The following is a 21226-nucleotide window of genomic DNA, read 5'->3' on the forward strand; positions in this document are numbered from 1 at the left end:
ATTTTTCTATATTAGAAACAAAAGAAAACCCATGTGAAAAAATCCCAATTTAGTTCAACTGTAAAGAGTTGATTAAAACATTTAACCTAACTAATCAAATTCAATGCTCATCTGTTTTAATTCAATCAAAGGGCATAAGCTGGACCACCTACACATGTTCAGTAAAAAATCAATCAAATCTATACAAATAATACAAGCATTAAATATCATAAGATGATCCAATGTAACTTGTCAATCCCACTAAAAAGGAAAGATTAGGCAAACTAATTATTGTAATTTGGACAGCATTTTTATACTGGACCGTCATACGGCGTGAAACCGTCTTATTCTATAACTTGTATTTGGACTGTGATTAAATTAATCTATGACACATATTAATACCTGTAACTGGTCTAAGAAAGCAACAACAGTGAAAAGCATATTAATCAAGAAATTAGAACATCATATAAAAGTGAATAAAAAATTAAAAACCCATCATTTAAATTTCACAATAATTACCAATATGATGAATCCACCTAAGAAACTATGGCCCATAGATATATTGAACTACTGAAGTTAAAAAGACTTAAACTTTGGCTTGAAACCTGTAAAGCAGGAACTTTGTTGGACAAAAGTGCAACATATCATAATAATTAGAAGAATAATTAATCATATATTATAACCAATTACACAAATTATAAAACAAAACCGTCTTGTACGGTTAGACGGTCTTTTTATTAGTTACTATCAGTAAATGAGTGTTTTTATACACAAAAGACCGTCTCACAGACTCACAGTACACGATTTTACACAATAATTATCGAGTTCATATAACAAGATCCATTCTTGGGAATGAGGAGACCTTGTGGAATGTCACCCATTTCTTTTGTGGTGTTAACTTGAACAAGAATGCAGCTTTCAATATGAATGAGGATAATATTGGACCCCTCAAAAATAATGGTGGGACTCCATTGAAAATGATTTGGGATTAGCATTCAGTGTAGGGATACACATTTTAGGTGCACCACTCAAGATTCAAGAATATGGAATGGGGTATGGGGGGATAAAAGGGGAGTTTTGCTTTTCTCCTTGTATTTTGCTGCTTTTGTTTGGATTATTTCACTGTATTTTCTTGTACCATGTTATATGTTTAGCATTACAGTATGTAATATGGTTATGGATGATTGGATTCTGGTGTTTAAGGATTGCAGATCCGTCTTGCACAATATTAATGTAAAACAATCTTACACGAGACTAATTATTATGAGTTGGATGATAATTTGGTTTTTGAGATACGATACAATTCGAGTCACCAAAGTTTTTGTTTAAACTCAGGCAGCATCAACAGTACAGAACCAAATTTCAGGCTGCAAAGTGAAAAAATGCATGTCAGCTACATTCCCAGTATCTGTCTTCTCAGTTGATAGACAGACAATCCCAGTGGTAATACAACCGTGTGTGTTTTTTTCTCCTCGGAACAACCTCGATAATTCTTTTAGGAGGCCCAATGACCATATACCGAGCCTATTCAATTTTCACAGCGCGATGGCAATCTTCATCAATAAGTAGTAAAATAAAAACACCACCAGAGCTGGATTTGAACTCGGTGTAAAAGGAATGTTACTAAAATCCGTACAATGGGGTGTGTTGGAAAGTCGAACTAAGATTTTTTTTGAAAATACTAGGTCGTTCTGTGTTAAAACAAAGAGTCGAGTGTCGTGTCGTATACAAAATGGTGTCCCCGACACACAGACATGCCAGTTATAGTGGGAATCGAAGTAACATTGATGTAAGAAAACAAAACTCATGGATGAGAAACGATGCATTACATAAATGGTAACAAACATAATACAACTTATAGAGTACAAAGCCCAAAACTTCCGAAAAGCATTCTCATACGTGTATATACAGTCAAACCTGTCGTCTCCTTGCTTCCACAACCTCTATGACTCGCTAAATGTCAGTGGAAGGTGAGGTTCGGCTGGATGCTCAATGGATTGTAAAAACAATAAATAGAAAAAGGTCACCGAGAACAACCCGCTAGAAAATTAGAGCTCCGCTTTAGCAAGCTTTGTTGTCAGTGCTCGTAATCTCCTTCACCGCCTTTAAGGCCCGTCTTCTTGAACTGGTTAGGTATGAATATTAGTTAGTACAGAGAATAACCCTTTGACAACAACTGCTGCTATAGTGCCTTGACCCCAAATGACATTGAGTGATTAACATAAATCATCATCTAAAACCGTCATTGACGTAAGATAGTGAAGAATAAGGGAAACTAAAACACGACTTGTTGAAGAGAGGAACTTACTGCTCAAGAAGAAACCCTGCAGTAAGCTTTGGGCTCTTTCTGCCTGCTCGGGAGTGCCCGATATTCTAATTATTTTCTCAGATGAGTCGGGTTCATCTTCTATCAATGTAACCTTGGCTCCTGATAGCTGCTCGACAACAATTGTAAAACAGATTTAAAAGTTGGTAAAAGACAGTTAATCAAATACAGAGTACGATGAACAAAGTAATGATACAAAAGTAGCCATGTATGAGACGGTCTCACATTTTAGACCAACCCAAATACTTATGTGTCACTCATGCACTGAGTTTGTCTCACATGTAAGAACATCTCAAAACAAGTTTTTGTGAATGCAGAATGTCACGTCACCTCGCTAATTTGAGCAAGTTTATTTTTCGATTTTGCCAGAAGCCTTGCAACTGCATATTCTGGAATAACAACTTCAAGAGTGCTCCTTGTGACCATTGGTACTTGAATCCTGGTGCTGAAAATAAATTACGTGTTACATTGGTTGAGCAAGGTTCAAAAGAATCAAAACCTATGATTAAATTACTTAAGGATAGTGCGGAAAGATGGAAAGGTTTAGACCTGTTCAAGGTAGTCGGCATATCTTCACGACGACTGCTAGCACTATCTTCACGGCGATCATTCTCATTCTGTCTTGAAGTTTCACTACTCGACAATCCAGTATCCTAAACGGAAATCTCTTAGAATTGACTAACAAGATATCGGTAGCTCTAGAGAGCATACACATGGCCCAATGCAATGAAAAACAAAACATGCATGTTTCATAGCAACACTTCAACCTCCGCTCTAAATTTCATACTATTGAGTTCAGATTTTGTGAAATGAGATCAGTGACAGATGATTACATTGAAATACTTTGTTCTAGAAGGAATGAGGTGCATCAAGGCAACGAGATGCAAGACATGAGATAGAAGTGTGTGCCTCATGCACAACAATGCATTGGTTTTTAACAAATGAATTTTGTATTCTCTGACATTTATTATTGAGCAACTAGGTAGCACCAAAACGGACACGGACACGGGACACGGGACACGACACGGACACGTGACACGGCACCCCTTGAAATATAGGACACGGGACACGTTATTTAAATTTAATAAAATATATATTTTATAATTATAAACGTTCGGTTTTATTTTTATAAAAGTATTTGATATTAAATTTAAATAAGTGAAGCTAAAGCTTGCCTTGATTATAACTCATTTTCATTTACCATCCAAACGAATCTTTTAATCAATCTCTTTCGACGGCTCATTTCACGCTTAAAGAACATCATTCACCCCAAATGATGTCCAAATGTCATGGACACGCGTCGGACACGGCCGAAATACCATGGACACGCGTCGGACACGTGCCCGAATAAATGTAGAAAGTTAGACACGGCTTTATAGGTGTCCGACACGTTTCGACGTGTGTCCGAGGAGTGTCGGTGTCCGACACGGTGTCGGACACGGGACGGCTGATTAGGAGAAGTGTCCGTGCTACCTAGTTGAGCAACACCCTCTCATTTTAAAGTGCACTAACATGTTACCAAAAAAAAAAAAAAAGAGTAAAGTCGGCAATTATAGGGAAAGGGAATGTATAATAAAGAAAATGTAGAATATGCAATTTGCATAGTGCTACTGGCTACGCCTTAGCTCAAGTCAACGTGCACCATATGCGCCTTGAAGCGGTTTGATTAACACCTCACTACACTGGATGACTGGACATTCTTTTTTTTAACTAGGGGTAAGTTGAAATAGCAAAATATTATTTGAATCCAAAATATTGGTTACAAGTCTGTCAAATTAGACATGCAGATTCCTCCTAAACGTAAAAAGCATTTCCTTGTTCTGAATTTTTTATTACACAGAAAATAATATGGCTCATAACTAGGGCAAAAAACCAACATAACATTTAAAGGAGGGTACACACACAGATGCAGTTTTGTCCAAGAAAAGGGGAAGAGGGAGGGGGCGCATTATATCCTCTGTCATAGGACTAATTCTTAGATGAGACATTCACACAGTCAGACTGTCCACATATCATAGAATTCATTCAACTCAGCATGGCAGTACATGTGTGACAGTGAGTGTGTAACAGGATTTGTGCAACGTATTGCACCGACATTGCAGTACAAATGTACAATGCAAATGAACATTGGTCGTTCACTTTTGTTTTCTCAGAAACCAGTATTTCCAGTGAAAGTCTAGCTTAACGAATAATTAAAAAAAATGCAACATACTTAATTTCAATTCCACAGTGAATCAAACATAAAATTAGTTATTCCCCTTCTAGACATTGACAAACAGAACATATTAAAAAAATGTGTGTGGATCCTAGAGCCCAAACTTCATGGCAAAACGTTACAGTCCAAAGAAAAATCATTACTCCAAGTAAAGTATCTATGTATTTCAGACTTTCAGAGCCGGCTGCCGGACGTTGCTAGTATGTGAAGAAATTCATGTTTTGGCTTTAGATAAAGTGATGAAGCGTCGTGACAAGTGGGCACCACACACACGTCCAAAGTTAAGTTGCACAGAAACATAGGTTTTTGTCCAGCATTTAAATATTACCGTAACACGCACTTAAACAGATAATGCACTCGAGGAGAAGATAAACATGGGAAATGGGAGGGGATCTTATTGATTCTACATTCAAACACATTCAAAAAAAAAACCAGAGAATAACTTAGTATGAGATGAGCAATTACCTTGGGTGGTTGCACAGATGCACCCTGGGAAACTAAGGCAGGAGATCCACTATCCAATGATTCATTGGCTAGTCGGGGCTTATTTATGGATTCTTGCCGAGAGGGGCCATTTCCTAATGAAGGTGGAGCTGAATCTGACGGTGGTAGCATATCCCTTTGCAAGAACACTTGGTACAAGTAACTCCTTACTTTGGCTGTCACCTCGACCAGAGCTTCACGTGCTAATTTTATCTCTCCTACAATCTGTAAATAAGACCATAAGCAATAGGAGAAAGGAAATCATGGTAGAAACCAGAGCTTCTGTAAGAGCATGAAATAAAACCTCATCCTGAAGCTTTGAATAAAAAGATGAGCATGTTTCACTAATGTGGCAGGGTATAATCGGTCAAATTTGACAATAAGGAAAATTTAAGAGACAAACTCTCGTGTAAGACCACCTTACGCAAGAGGTTGCGTAAAATGGGTTTTTGACTTTTTGTGACCATTTTTTCAGTTATCTTTCCCTTCTAAGCTGATGGGTCATAATTTCCGAGTAAAAGGAGACATTTCACACAATAACTGCCTGTAAATGATTGGGCTAGCCAAAATCCCGATTAGATACCAACCACTAGTGAATCCACGTATAACAACTGAACCAGCCCAAATGACATCCTCACTGTACAAGGAATAAGGCTTTTAAAATTTAATAGCATCTACGCATTTAATAAACGTTTATTACACTAAAGTATATTGCATTGTGCATCATAGCAATTATTTCCAGAGCAGCTCAATACAAAGCTAAAGCATCAAGGATTTGAGAAACATCAATAACTTTTTATGCACACCTGGACAAGGGTATCGTTAGCTGATATGAAGGCAGGAACTTTTTCCTTGGGCAAGATCTCAATGTCTGCACCAGTTAATTTCTTCATCTCGGACAGTGATCCATCTTCATTGAAGCAGCCGGTTTCACTGGATCTAACTAGCAGCCTTGTGGTCACAATGTTATCCTTGTCTGGTACTAAATCCACAATGCGAGTCTGAATATGCAACAAAGCTTCTTGGGCTGGAAATAACTCATCTTCAGGGCCCTAAGTAGAAGCAAAGTAAAACACCATCAGGTAAGGCCGCAAAACTAGTGTTAGTATACGGGTACATATCCAAGTACCCAATTTGGCATGACTCAACTTTTAGACAGAGGAACCCTAACTAAGTGAGGGCATGGATGTTTTATAGCATAAATATATTCACTTTTTCAATTTTTTAAAGAGAAAGGATAGGCATTTGACAAATAAGGCTCAAAATCATTAAATATCACACAAAATCCTTCATGCAAAGCCTATTACTCTACTTTCATTATGCACACCTCCCTTTTTAGTTCAAGGTAGTAATGATCAGTTATGGATTCCATATCCGCATCCTTGAGTGTGAGACACGGGTATGATCATAGAAGTGAAGAGTCAAAGTTATATTCAAAATTAAAAGGTCCATAAGTTAAAAATGGAAAACGGCAAAGGAAGCTTGGAAGTCTGTCAAAACCAAACATAAAATTCCATCATCTAAGTGATACCTCGTCGGAAGATACAGTTATTATGCGTTCCTCTGAACCATCAACTGGGTCAGAAACTTTGACATCCACGCCAATTTCATTCTGAAGAAGATCCATGATCCCACTAGACTCCCCTACCACGCTATCAACCCTGTCATTAGGACAAAGTATTCGAAAAACAAGGTCTTCAAAAGAGGCGTGGCCATTTTGAGAACGGGGAGCAGCCTCCGAATCATATGCATAAGCACCGGAGCGTGATGCATAGTTGTTATTTCTGCTATTGAAAGAATTAGACATTCGTGAGTTGTAAGGAGCACCATCCCTGCGAGGACCGGAGTCATCCTCAAAACGATCATCTGAGTGATGTCGGCCCTGAAAAGTACCACGATCACGATGCTGGCTCTCTCTCAAGCGTGCAGAAATAATAGATATGGCATTCTTCACAGAATTGTCATCACCAACAATCTGTTATAGAAATACAGGTTTAGTATTAAGCAGAAAATGGTTCAGTTCCATAGAAATAGTGAAATAAAGGAGAACCATTTGCACAAACAGTTCATGGGCTCATTCAGTTCACAGGCAGATAGACTGTTTTCAAAACTAAATCACATCATATCACAAGGTTCTAACAAGGGGTTAGACAATACCACTTGAAACTAGAAAGTTCCATTATCATCAACGCAGCTAATCTTATGACAAACATTTTCAGCCTGAAAATAAACTGGAGTTATAAAACTTTAGTCACTCATTCAGATACGACATCCACAGTTCTTCAGCCTGAAAAATGTCTACTTGATATCAAACATGGCGCAAGCTCCATGTCAATGCAAAATTACTCTTTGAGATATTTTGGCAATGCTGAACATTGCAACACTAGGGAGTCTATCATACCCAATGACTGCAGGTCTAACTAGGTTGAAATGAACTCAAAAAACCAACCTATATACAAGAGATTAAATGCACTTGAGAAATAGTAGTGTAGCAACATGCACACTGGCAACTTATTTGTCAACTAACATTTCCACTACTATAAAGCTAAGGTACTCAATTTACGATAGAAACAGTTCCATTATCCATAGAAATGCAAGAGATTGTCAAGTTCCACGTTCAAGTCATCCCAAACAAGAACATAAATCACACTGGCAACTTACAGTTTGCCAACTAAAACTTCCACTAATATAAAGCCAAGGTACTCAATTTATGATAGAAACAGTTCAATTATCCCTAGAAATGCAAGGCATAGTCAAGTTCTGCGTTCAAGTCATCCCGAAACAAGAACATAAATATTCACACACCGGTCCCAACAAAACACAAACTCCAGGCAGTCCGAAATTCACTTAATAACAGGCAACATAAAAAAGTTCAATCATGTCATAGGAACGCGAAGATTAAACCTGAACAATCTCCTCCCCCATCGAAACACACCGAGGCAAAGTATGATCACGAGGCAAAATCCTAATATGAGTCTTGGTTTCCATCCTCATTTGCTCAATAATCTTCCCTCCTTTCCCCAACAAACTACCTACATGCAATTTCGACACAACCAACCTAGTCACCACTCTCCCATTATTAACCCCACTACCACCTCCACCTCGACCACCACCATAATCCACCTCCTCCTCCCCAAACGCCTCACTCTCAAGCACTCTTTCATGGATCAAAAACAATGCCTCTTGCGCAGGCGAAAATGGAGGCATTCTCCCATCAGGGTCTCTCCTCCTAGTATCCGAAATCTCAATAATCCTCTCATCATCACCCGGCACTAGCTCATGAACATTAATCCAAGCTCCGGTATGCTGTCTTATCGACTTAATAATACTCCCCGATTTCCCAATTACCCCTCCCACCTTTGCATCAGGGCAAAGTATCCTATAACTAGTCGTAACCATTACCGACGAATCACCCGTCTTTCCACCCATTCCACCCATTCTTACACCACCCCCACCTCCTCCTCCACCTCCACCACCTCCAAACCCCCCTCCACCGCCTCCCCCGCCACGGTGTCGATTATTCGGGTAATGATGTTGTGCAGGAAAAGAGTTGTTATTGTTGTATCTAGGTCTAGTCCTTGAAAATGGTTCTAAATCATAGTCTTGGTGATCATAATAGTAACTTCTCTTAGATCTTGACCTATCCATGATTAAACTAACTTACCCACCTCAAATTTTTGTCCGAAATTCCCAAATTTGAGTAGTAATACACTAATACTTCATACAAACTGTCCAATAATCAGAATAACGATAAATTAGGGTTTCAATCTTTCTAATTCTGGGCAAAAATTGATGGGTCCTTTTAAAAAATCAATTAGATCCCAGAAATGCTACATGGGTAATGATTATTACATCATTATACATTTGAATAATCATTATAATCAACAAAAATGCTCAAATCAGAGGTTCCTGAGCTGCTGAAAGTAGGAGATTTTGAAAAAGGTTGAAACTTTGGGGATTTTTAAAATTGGGGTTTAGATAAATTAGATGAATAAGATGGTTGAACACCAGAAATGACAAACCCTAGGATTTGAAAAGGGGGAAAAAGTAGACAATCTGGAGAGAGAAAGAAAGTGAGGAGTGTAAGTTGATGGTTCGTATACGTGGGTGTGTCACGATTTTGTAGGCTGTTTCTTGACCATATTCAGTGACTGTACCTTCGAATAGTTCATATCTAATTAGGACCCCTATTTTTTTATCTAAAAAATTAGGACCCTATTTGTTTCGCCATTTACGAATCAATGGTCCAGAATAAATTCTGAGTACTAAAGAAAGAAAATAAAACAAGAGTTGATTTATCTAAGATTAAAGCTCGATGAATCGGTTCTGGTAGGGTTAGAGGCAGTATAAACTGGAAAACGGGCTTACCTGATCGGTTTTGGTTGAATCAGTAGGGGTTGGATCACTTTCGGATTTGCGAGTATTCGAATCATACCATGTCCGATCAGGTCATTTCAATTAGGGTCATTTTCAGCTTTATTATTATCGAAATTGTTTATGGATAATTATTTGTTTACAACAACAAACATTCAGATCGGATTATATTTTCGTGTCATGCTCGGGACCTCATTTAGAGAGACGGAATGGGTTATTCGGGTTGAAAAGTTTTGCCAGGTGTAGAAATAACACATGATTTGACATTGAAACCTGAAGAGTATAAACTCAAGATTGACTTTAAAAAATATTTGAGTCTAACTCAAGCTTCATTTAACCCTTGTTCTATTTTTGTTCACATTTTCAAATCTCATCCCCCTTATACTAAAAGAATAAGAGATCTCCTAAATTTTTCCGCCGCCTAAATGAATTTGGCTATAATTGAGTTTTTATTATATCATATCTGTAGTTAGGCTTTTATTATATCATATCTGTAATTAACCTTTCATTATATTATCTATACTATATAATTAAAAGGCTAGACAAAAGCAACTAATTTTATTCCACATATTATTAGCAATTAATTTAATTCCACATAAGATTAGCAATCAATTTATTTTCTATACACTTTAATTATTTATTTAATTTATTTATTAATTACCAAGCAAAAAAAAAGCAAAAAAAGGAGTAGCAAAGAAATGTAAAAGCAAAAAAATGACAAAAAAAGAGTAGTTTATTATTCACATTTCACCCAACCTCATCCAATTTCACTTCCCAATTCCACCGACACCAAAATACCAACTTCACTCCCTTACTATTATCTATCTATGATCTATCTATCTATTCAATTTACTTAAAAGACTACATAAACCATTTGATTTTATTTCACATGGCATTTCAATCCACATGACATTTTTTTAATCCATAAAATATTATATTATTATTAATTATAATTAAAAGGGTAAAGTTAGACAAAAGGCTATCTAAACCATCTATAAAATCTATTTAAAATGGTATCTAAATTAATGTGACATGGCAAATTAAAAGTGACGTGACAAATTAAAATTAACTCAACTATTACTAAGAATATTTAAATTATTCCCTTTAAAAAAGAAATCATTCATCTACCAATTTATGTGGTAACTCTTGAAAACATTAACTTGGAGTGATAAGTGCATGTTCATATATTACACTAAATTGTATATAATTGAAGAAGTTATTTGCTAATCACTCCCAACTTTTGGGTTTCTAATCCCAACAATCCATCTTTATATATATATACATCACCTAACACTCTACACAACCATCGACTATATTATGTGTATGGATTGTATGGATTTTCCATCACTTCTTTTAAATGATATTATGTATCCACAAGTCATAAATCTTTGTATTAATCCAATAATTCTTCTTTTTAGCCACCATATTCGATGAGAAGCTCGTAATCCCTCACCCCTCTCTAAATTTTGCGCTAACATTAGGTGAATGAGCTTTAACTTTAATTTTTGTCTTTTGTCTCTTTTAATTGTACTTTTTATTATTGATACATTGTATTTGTAATGGTTATAGCATTTTTCAAAGGTTATGTAATTGAAATTTAGGAGACAATGGTATTTAAGTATGAAAATCTAAAGAACATACCAATTACGTGGGGTTTGCGATGGGTGACAAATACCTGAAGTACTTCATATTTTGAAGTATATGGCTAAAGGTGAAAAGTTTGGAGAGATGACATACACAATTTTGTATAATATTGTTTTAATATATAAAGTATTATGCCTTAATGATGTAATTGTTGTTCGAGTTTCTCCTTTGGAATTCTTACTTTCGCAATTTATTACTTTATTAGCTACAATATTATGGGTGGTGTGAAATGTTAGTTTTGTCATAAAAGTTCTAATCGTGTGTGTTATGTTATTTCCGGAATTGTTGATGCAATTTTAATATCTAATAATTAGTGAGGGTGCTTCTTGACAATATTATAGTTTTGTGTAACAATTAAACTGTTGTACAAAAGATTAACTGACTTTATACAACCCTAAGATGTTTTAAGTTATGGTATGAAATCACTAAAAACATTATGGTAGAAACAAAACATCCCGTGAATTTCACGGGCCACAAAACTAGTTTTTACAATTAGAATATACTAAACTTTTCATTTTTCACCCATTAATACAAGACATTAATTAATAATAATAATAATTTTACAATTAAAATTTAAAATTGAGTTAAATAACAGTTGTATAATTGTTATTTTCTTTAATATTCTTATTTAAAAAATCGCGCATTCGCGCGGGATTGACACTAGTTATAAATAAGGGAAATGATAAATACAACTCAGGTTGTAGAGTCTTTCGCCAATATAGCCATTTGGTCTAAACTATTTACCATAATGATCATATGACCATTATATTTACCAAAATGACCATATAACAAAGTAATATATGACTATAAATATTAACTAACCATTATATCCAAATTAATTTATAAATTATTTAAGTTCATCATGATAAATGAAGAAATGATTCACCTTCATAGTATATGAAAATTATTTTTATATAATCTTTTTTACAAATTGAAATTATCTTAAAAATCAACATTAATAGTAGCTACAAGATTAGAAATACTATACTTACATTGTTGATAGCGCTTTGACAATTAGAAAGAAAATTGCATGTTTTTTATTTAGCTTTTTAGTTTTTTTAATGCATGTTCTTATTTTTTATAAACAATATTTTATGAAATTGTATTTATAATATTGCACGTTTTTTTGAAACTTTTAAGAAAAATTCATAGGGCTTCAATCAAAAGTGAAAAATAGATTCATGGGTCAATAGATAATTTTCTGAAAATAATATTGAATATTGAAATACTGCTATTTTTCAATTTTGTAGAATTTTTTCATAGTCTAGTTTAAATTGTATTATTTTGAGGGAATATAAATAAATTTGAAAAAAAAAATGTTGTTTAGCTTTTTTTATGGCAACTTTATAACTTAGGTGGTTATTTTGGTAATTAGATTTACAAAATGATTATTTTGAAAAATAGTTTGAGTTAAACGGCTATTTTGACAAAAGGAAATAAATACTGGATACATACATTAATTGCATTGATTCATGTGATTTATTCCCGAAATTCTAAATTAATACCAAATTTGGAAGGGTATTAAATACTTAAATTCAAATATAACCCATTTGATTGTATTTATCATTTCCCTAATAAATATAGCGTAAATACTAAAACAGCCTACTTAAATTATACATACAAAAATAATAAAACAAGATCAAACGAGCTCAAGCTCATGCTCGACTCGTCTTTTGTTAGGTTTACTTGATGTTTGGTTTAGATTTAGTCAAGCTCAACTCAAGGTTAAATTCAAGATCAATCTGATCGTACTTGACTACTTGGTAGGAGTTTTGACCTAAGTGATTCATTTGGGCCATTTGGCTATAGGTTTTCAGGAAAGAGAGGGAATTCCTATCCATATTTCCTTTGTTGTTGTTTTCTGTCATTTTACTCAAAAGGAAAGGGAGACAAAAAGGGTTGATACCATTGTTAATTTGTTAGTGTTTGTTAAACCAAAAGAATGATTCAATCAGACAATATCACGAATTCTCAGACGAGCTAAAGGGTACAAAAACCCGGGACCTCACAAGTCATACGCGACCAACCAAAGCGTTTGATATACCTTATTAACTACTCAGTACTCTGAAGTCAGTATTAACATATCTACATTATGTAACACGTAGTCACGTAGTATGTACAATGCAAAATCCGACATATATAAAGTAAAATCATAACTAAAGACTCGGTAACAATCTGCCAACAGTAAAAGCCGGTATGACAGCGCTTCTAACAAAGGCGCTTCAAAGTGACTGCGTACCAACTCAACGTCAGTAACATGTAGTCATGTAGTGGTGGAGAATTAATTGTCCTGTGACCTCTGTAAGGAGAACTTTCCTCCTCATCCACAGCTTGATCATTTTACGATCTGTATTGTGTGATTCCCGACTTTTGCTGATTCCAGGGTCCGACCTTGACCTACTCATTAGTTTCAATAATCTCGGATCTTCCTCAGACAGCTTTACTTCAAGGCTTTTCTTAGCATCATAAATGGATGGGTATAAACATGTTCTTGGTGGGGGAATGAAGTGGTCATGATCTCTTTGGTCTATGCATTTAATCCCACTAATCAGCCGGTGTAATAGTGTTATCAGCATGAGGATGTAAGCGTCCGTCTTCTCCTTTTTGGCATGAATGCATGATACAGTGTCTGCAGCCGTATGATTTGTCCACTTCCCCGTCTTTTTACTGAATTCAGTGCTGTTAAATCAATTGAGATTCATGAGCTTGTTCTTTGGTGAAAGGTGTTGAAAGCTGAACTTTTAAAGATTTACTAACCTGGAGTTTGCCCACTCTCCTATCCAACCGAACCCTTGGTGTGCTCTGTTCCGCCAAGAAAAAGAAAAGGTGAAAAGTGAGTATCGTGAAAAAGGGTCTGCGACTCTACGCAGATCTGTAGGGTTCACAAAACTGAAAAATTGTACGTACGTAGTAGTCGTTGTTTTAGATCAAGAACTGAGGGTAGTAACTTACATTAGAGTGTTCATTGCCATAGGGGAAAGCCATTCAAGGATCTTCTCCATTTTAGCTTTAATTTGAGGATCCACGAGCTGAAAGTTTATGAAAACTAACTGATTAGAAAGAAATGAGCCGGAGATACAGAAAATACGGCGTGGAATTACATAGATTCTAAGAGCTATTTTACACCTGTTTATATATTACTTCTAATTTGTGAATAAAGAATGCAATGGCAGAGATTACACTTGCGTCCTGAGTACTACATACGGAGTATGAAATTGTGATGATAGTATGATTCCTAAAGAAAGAAGTAACAAGAGCTTACCTCGAAAAAGAAAAACGTAAAAAACTGAAACAATAAAAAAAACAAATGAGTCCCTAATAGAGTCTAATTACATGTTCTACCTATGAGGGCAATGCGATGGCTTTGCTATCGACTAGTAAATCTTAAGAATAGTTAGTTTTTTCATTTTCTAAGACGAACTCTGTGGAAATTACGGGTTCGTTCTGGCTGAGGCCAAGAAGGCACATTCTTATTCCTGGTCTGGAGCCAGAACGAACCCATAATTTCCACAGGGTTCGTCTTAGAAAATGAAAAAACTAACTATTCTTAAGATTTACTAGTCGATAGCAAAGCCATCGCATTGCCCTCATAGGTAGAACATGTAATTAGACCCTATTAGGGACTCATTTGTTTTTTTTTTTATCGTTTCAGTTTTTATCGTTTTTCTTTTTCGAGGTAAGCTCTCGTTACTTCTTTCTTTAGGAATCATACTATCGTCACAATTTCATACTCCGTATGTAGTACTCAGGACGCAAGTGTAATCTCTGCCATTGCATTCTTTATTCACAAATTAGAAGTAATATATAAACAGGTGTAAAATAGCTGATAGAATCTATCTAATTCCACGCCGTATTTTCTGTATCTCCAGCTCATTTCTGTTATCCTCCTTGGACAGCTTTACTCCAAGGCTTTTTTTAGCATCATAAGTGGATGGGTATATCTTCAACGACATGTTCTTGGTGGGGGAATAAAGTGGTAAAGGAGAGAGACCATGATTCTTTGGTCTATCCGTTTAATCCCACTAATCAGCCTGAGTAACAGTGTTCTGAGTGTGATGATGTAAGCGTCTGTCTTCTCCTTTTTGGCATGATAGAGTGTCTGCAGTCGTGTGATGTGTCCACTTCCCCGTCTTTTTACTGAATTCAGTGCTGTCCAATCAAAATTGAGATTCATGAGCTTGTTATTTGGTGGCAGGTGTTGAAAGCTGAACTTAAAAAGAAAAGGTGAAAAGTGAGTATCGTGAAAAAGGGTCTGCCAATTTAGATTCAAGTGTAGGCAGATCTGTAGGGTTCACAAAACTGAAAAATTGTACGTACGTAGTAGTAGTTGTTTTAGATCAAGAACTGATGCATGAACTGAGGGTAGTAACTTACATTAGAGTGTTCATTGCCATTGGGGAAATCCATTCAATGATGATCTCCGTTTTAGCTTAAATTTGAGGAACCCCAAGCTGAAAGTTAATAAAAACTAACTAATTAGAACCACCATAAAATGCATTGATGCTCAACAAATTCTACACAGTAAATGACTAAATGTAGCTGCCTTTTAATCTCAATACGGTTAAACCTTTCATGCAAAACGATCATACTTGAATATCTGAGTCTAGTCACAACATCAAAAATGTAACATTGGGATATAAATAAAGTACCTCGTCTTCTGATTCAAGTTTCCGCAAATTACAACGCATGGCATCCTTAACACTTGCTGGTAATCCACGCTACAATGTGTCCCTAACATTAGGAGGTAGGGAAGTTGGCCTGGATGCCTGAAAGGTCACATGTATCCCATTCAGATATCTAGCTGATTATTACCAATCCATAATGACGAAAGTAAAAGATGACAAACTTGCAATGCTGTCCATCTGATTAATAATGTTTGCGTAGTGTAAAGCAAGACCAGCAGGACCTAGCCTTGGACTACTTGTGCTAAACTTATCATCATGTCTTACTTGACCTGACATTTCATATTCATCATTAGTATTGTTCCCAAAATGTGTGCATCTCTGTTACGCAGGCACCGAATCTTCAGCAAAACAAATGCAAAAATATTGCAGTGGTAGGCTAGCACTGGCAAAATACCTGTACCAAACACTTCTGTTATCTCTTGGTGTATGAAGGCAACTATATCAACAAGCTTCTCAATGACCTGCATTTAGGTTAACGTAGCTCAGGACACACTGAATCAAGAATGTAACGAGAAGCATGAAAAGAGGATGGAAAGGAAAAAAAAACAGATGAGTTGCAGTTTTCGAATCTCTTAGTGATAGTTCAGGTAGAAATATGAAATCAAACTTTGTTCAAGAGAGACAATATAAGTATATAACAGTTGGCTGGCAGCAGAAAGAAGTAAGCGAGATAGCAAGGGCCTTCCCCCACCCCAACAATAGTAGACAAAAGGCTGAAAAGTGCCATATAGTCAGCATGAGCATTTCAATCTCAAATCTTACCTCGACTATGCTAGTAATCATTGCAAGTTCCAGAAATAAGTCTTAGTAAACTATTAGAATGTTAGATACCATCTTAGCAAGTGTTAATTGCTTTGAAGTAGATAAGAGTCTGTCCTTCGTACCTATTTACGATATGTTTATATCTGGCAATTGCCAACTTCAAGAGTGCTAGCAGCGTTGCTTATGAGATATGAGCAATCAGCAGCTTTTTTAACTGGTGTATTTATTGTGCATATGCAAAGAACTTTTCTAACTGGTGTATTATTGAGATATGCAAATATAACACATACCAACTCTATGCATAGACAAAAATTCCCCCCACATAAAAGAAAGATGAACTAAAAGGAAAACTAAACTGACCTGAGTAATGTTTAGTACACAAGTAACTGAAATATGCCAAATGCTCAGCCTATCTGTCGGAAGACTTCTAGCCTGTCTGCAATAAAATTCAGGCAGCATCAGTACAAGGCATATATATGCAAAATCACATCTTATACTAAGAAAACAACAAAGTGAATTAGTGATAGTTCCTTTCTGGTCATGACACAATACTTATGAAATGCAAACTGAAAATTAGGAAATAATTTAAGATCATCAAATGGAAGTTAAATCCAAACAAGTCCTTCGAAATTTCCTTACCAGTAGTACGACCACTGGCATATAGGGAGAGAACAATCTGAATGGCAACATACATAGCAGAGGCGTTGAAAGTAACCTGGTACCTCCCAACAAATCTGTTTAATCCGCACATTCAAAATTTCATCAAAGGGCGCTAATCGTAGGCAAGCCATAAAAACATAGTTCAGCAAGTTCAGCAGTCAGCATCTCTCAAATCATTCAAAACCTGAAATTTCAGATCTGATATCAATGCTAGGAGGAAAACAATAGGTCGGGGAAATTGGCATAATTTACACTAAGCCCTAGTACCCTCAACAAATTATGCTAAATCCGCACATTCAAAAGGACATAATTCATAGCTAGATTCCAGATGGCTAACATTACCGTTTACCATGGCTTTTTCCTATGAAACAACAAAACAAAAACAAAATATTTCCCCAGATAAGTTCATCCTACATTTGATATATGGGGCCGAAGTAGGCAAGATATGAACATGTTACATTACAGTTTAGCATGGCTTCAACTTATAATAAAACGACATAACAACAATGTTACCTACGTGCCTCATCAATGACTCCATCCTAGGATAGATGAGACTTATTGTGACACTTGTATCATAATGTAATGAAAGCCATGTCAATATTTGAATTCACCAATTGCTATTTCATGATAAAAGAAGCGTACAAAGTTTTGCGAGCTATACTAAGCAGAGTGACGCTATCTACTATAAAAAAAAGTGTGAGTTATGTAGTAATCAAATGCTAACCAAGCAAATTAGCGGAAGATGGTACTCCAACACTTGTCCAAAACTCCTAAGATCTTTTTATGTTTAAAACAGTGTTGAAGAACGCTTTGCAGCGTAGCCACTCTTGGCGGCAAGGATTTCTGAAACATGAAATGTAAGATCGTGGAAGCAGCTAACCATCTCTCCCGCTTGCACAACTTTACAACAAGTTCATCCAGGAACTCATTCCCATCTTGAGGCGGGTCTACCTTTTCTCTTAAAACCCTTAGAAATATGTCACAAGTATACAAATCTGGGTCACACCCATGATCCAACATATCACCGAGAAGATCAATGGCACGTTTTACGTTATTATTATTGCATAAATCATTGAAAAGAATATTGTAAGTGACTACATCAGGTCGGCATCCAGGTCCTTGGAACAGCATGTCATTATATAATTTCAACCCCTGCTCGACCAAGCCAGCCTTACAGAAGCCATGAATCAGTGAGCTATAAGAGATAGTGTCAAGTTTAATTCCTCTGGTCAACATATGCGTCCAAACTGCCATTGCCTCCTTGAGTTTACATTCGTCTGACAAACCTTTTATAAGTACACTATAACAAACCACATTATCAATACAATTACCGCCTCCCATCTCCTTCCATATAAGAAGGGCCTCATGGCTATTACCTATTTTAAAGTAACCCTTCATCAAAGAGCTATAAGTAAAAGCATTAGGAGTGATGCCCTCTTTTATCATTTCTGACAAAATGTCTTTAGCATCATTGGGTTTTCCTGCCTTGCATAGACCATCAATAAGAACGCTATAAAGGATCGTATTAGGCTTACATCCTTTTGAGATCATGTCCGTCCAAAGTACTACTGCCTCATCCGTCTTTCCCTCCTTGAACAATCCACTAAGAAGAGAGGAGTAAAGATATGCATTTCGCAAGACCCCTCTGTTCCATAAAATGCAAGAGACGGGTTCCATCACAAGATCTCCCTTTCTTAACAAGCCCATTAACAAGAGTTCCGTAAGTGACTTCATTTGGCAAGCACTTGTTTGACACCATGTGGTTCAATAGACTCACAGCCTTATCCAACTTCCCCACACTACACAACCCATGAATAAGTGTGTTATAAGTTACCTCATTCGGTACAGAACCTTTCAACACCATATTCTCCACAAGTTTAACAGCTCGGCTTATATCACCCTTCTTGCAAAGTCCATTAATCAGCGCATTAAAAGTCGCTTGACTAGGACAACAGCCCTCCATTTGCATCTCATCTAACAACGACACCGCCTCATCTATCCTACCATCCCTACACAACCCGTCCATCAAAGTGCTATACGTAAAAACATCAGGAACACAATTTTGACTAGGTATTTCCCTAAACAACTCGACCGCCTTATCAACCTGACCCAACCTACAAAAAACCTTAATAATCAAATTAAAACTCAACAAATTAGGCATTATATCCTTGTTCCCAACAACAACATTATCATGATAGAACTCCAGACCTAATTCCAACTTATCCGCTCGGATAACCACATTCAAAACCGAATTAAACGATTTCACAGTCGGGCGACACCCAAACTCATCCCTCATTCTATCAAACAACTCAATGGCATTTCCATACAATCCCACTTTTCCATAAGCCCTAAACACCACAATAAAATCCCTTTCCCTAAAAGTTCTATGTTCCTTTTTCATTCTATCAAAAACCTTTTCCAGTGACACAAAATCACATGAATTGGCACATTTCTCAATTAGGTTATAAAATGTTGAATCACCCAATTTGAAAGATCCCATTTTTGTGGGGAATTTATCAAATAATTCATCAATAATCGGAGATTTATCACTAATTTTAGTGCCCATGTAATTATCATTGGTATTAACAGTAAATTTGGATACTTTATTGAACTTGGGGGCTTGCATTATAAGTAGAAGAGTAGAACTGCATCCCCAAAAATTCAACTTAAATGAAAAAAAATAGAGGGAGAGATTAAGTAATAGAATCAAGGATATACCAGTTATTGATATAATGCTTCTTCAAATGACTACTTTGATCTTTCTTCAATTTCTGAATTCAATTTTCTAGGGTTTTGTTGGTGTTCATCCTGCGATTTTCCCCCAATTTTTCACAAAAAAAGAGTGAAGACTGAAGAGGTAGTGACTACTGAGATGTGGCCTGTGAAATAGCCACTAAATAGGAATGTTAACTACTCGGCTCGAGCCTGAGTCCGAGCTTGGTTTTGTTTACTTATACATCTGTTTGATGCGACACACATCAGAACTTATTCGACCAAAATAATTTTATTTGACCAAAATTTCGTGACTGATTTTTTTGCAAGTGTTTGGCAAGTAGTTTATTTGGTCAAATAAGGTCGACTGAAATGAAATGCTTACCGGGTAGAAAGATTTGAGAAATCAGACCTGAAATGACTTATTTTCTATTTTCTACCCCTTTATTCTATAATATTAAATAATTTTTATATCCTTTTACGTCATTTTACCAAAATCAGCTACCTTTTCAGCTAGTTTGCCTAACACATTTTTATATAATCAGTTACCTTATTAGCTCCTACTTTTCAAATTACCTTATCGATTACCTTTTCAGTTTGATTACCTTTTCGGTTTTCAATTACCTTTTCGGAGTTTCAAATTTACCTTTTCAGGTAGTTTTGCCAAACAGAGCCTTAGGCTCCGTTTGGCAAGGCATTTTAGGTACCTAATTTGGTCAAAGTAGCTTATTTGACCAAAATTTTAGGTACCTTATTTTTTTGTAAGTGTTTGGCAATTAGCTTATTTAACCAAATAAGCTAGCTGAAATGAAACTCTACCTAAAGTAACATTTGAGATTTCAGGTACCTGATTTGGTTTGATTTTCCGTTTTTACCCTTTAAATCTATACTATTAAATAATTATCATATCTGATGGTGCATATTCTGCACCCGCTGACCGAGTCAACATATTGAGCAAGGTCAAAGATCAAGAGACAGCAAGTCAACATGTTAGACCGCCTAACCCGACGCATTTCACGGTCACTTTGGGTCTCGGCGGCAACCGCCAAATGGGAGACATATCCGCGTACTCATATCCAAGACCCTCAAGATGGAGTCAACAGGCCCGCCGGCCGCCATGGGTCCCTCGGCCGAGGGTAGAACAGACTTTCCACCTGCTACGCCACTTGGCCCACTTGGCCACTACGTGACAAAAAGTGAAAGTCTATAAATACTCCTCAACCCTCATTGAGAAAATGATCCACAATCTAACCTAAAACTCACTATTCATCTGGTATAATTTCCCTTATCTCTCTACAATATACTTTGTCAAGTAACATACAACTTAATCCCTTTAAGTTCGCTGACTTGAGCGTCGGAGTGAGTACGCTCGGTGCAAAGCCGAGC

At 36.3% G+C, this 21226-nt stretch overlaps 2 protein-coding genes across 3 annotated transcripts; both read right to left on the reverse strand.

Moving 5' to 3' along the window:
• Positions 1-1788: 1788 nt before the first annotated feature.
• On the reverse strand, positions 1789-9152 carry LOC141656739 (RNA-binding KH domain-containing protein RCF3-like). Of its 2 annotated transcripts, none has more exons than XM_074463765.1 (8): positions 7908-9152; positions 6535-6978; positions 5810-6055; positions 4986-5228; positions 2855-2958; positions 2636-2750; positions 2288-2414; positions 1789-2104 (listed from the first exon to the last, which is right to left on the reverse strand). In XM_074463765.1, exons 1-8 carry the CDS (start codon positions 8649-8651, stop codon positions 2085-2087), a joined length of 2043 nt encoding a protein of 680 aa, XP_074319866.1. In that variant the 5' UTR covers positions 8652-9152; the 3' UTR covers positions 1789-2084. The 2 variants fall into 2 exon arrangements, with proteins under 2 accessions (XP_074319866.1, XP_074319867.1); XM_074463766.1 differs by having other exon boundaries at positions 2636-2744; positions 7908-9095.
• Positions 9153-12924: 3772 nt separating this feature from the next.
• Positions 12925-20009, reverse strand: LOC141656740 (uncharacterized). The gene is given in 11 exon segments (XM_074463767.1): positions 12925-13700; positions 13779-13823; positions 13974-15170; positions 15396-15472; positions 15671-15787; positions 15868-15975; positions 16101-16167; positions 16829-16904; positions 17108-17312; positions 17853-18764; positions 18766-20009. Coding segments are annotated over 2 exon segments (1893 nt in total). The 5' UTR covers positions 19755-20009; the 3' UTR covers positions 12925-13700; positions 13779-13823; positions 13974-15170; positions 15396-15472; positions 15671-15787; positions 15868-15975; positions 16101-16167; positions 16829-16904; positions 17108-17312; positions 17853-17860.
• Between the last annotated feature and the right edge of the window lie 1217 nt (positions 20010-21226).

Source organism: Silene latifolia, chromosome 5 (genome assembly GCF_048544455.1).
Source record: "Silene latifolia isolate original U9 population chromosome 5, ASM4854445v1, whole genome shotgun sequence".
NCBI lineage: Eukaryota > Viridiplantae > Streptophyta > Magnoliopsida > Caryophyllales > Caryophyllaceae > Silene > Silene latifolia.

Bases quoted from the DNA above. Each gene is read 5' to 3' on its own strand.
- LOC141656739 (XM_074463765.1), bottom strand. From the start codon at position 8,651: ATGGATAGGTCAAGATCTAAGAGAAGTTACTATTATGATCACCAAGAC. The intron at 6,056-6,534 runs GTATCACTTAGA...GCTTCTACTTAG, and splicing joins TAACTGTATCTTCCGACGAG to GGCCCTGAAGATGAGTTATT. The intron at 2,959-4,985 runs GTAATTGCTCAT...ATTTCCGTTTAG, and splicing joins CATCTGTGCAACCACCCAAG to GATACTGGATTGTCGAGTAG.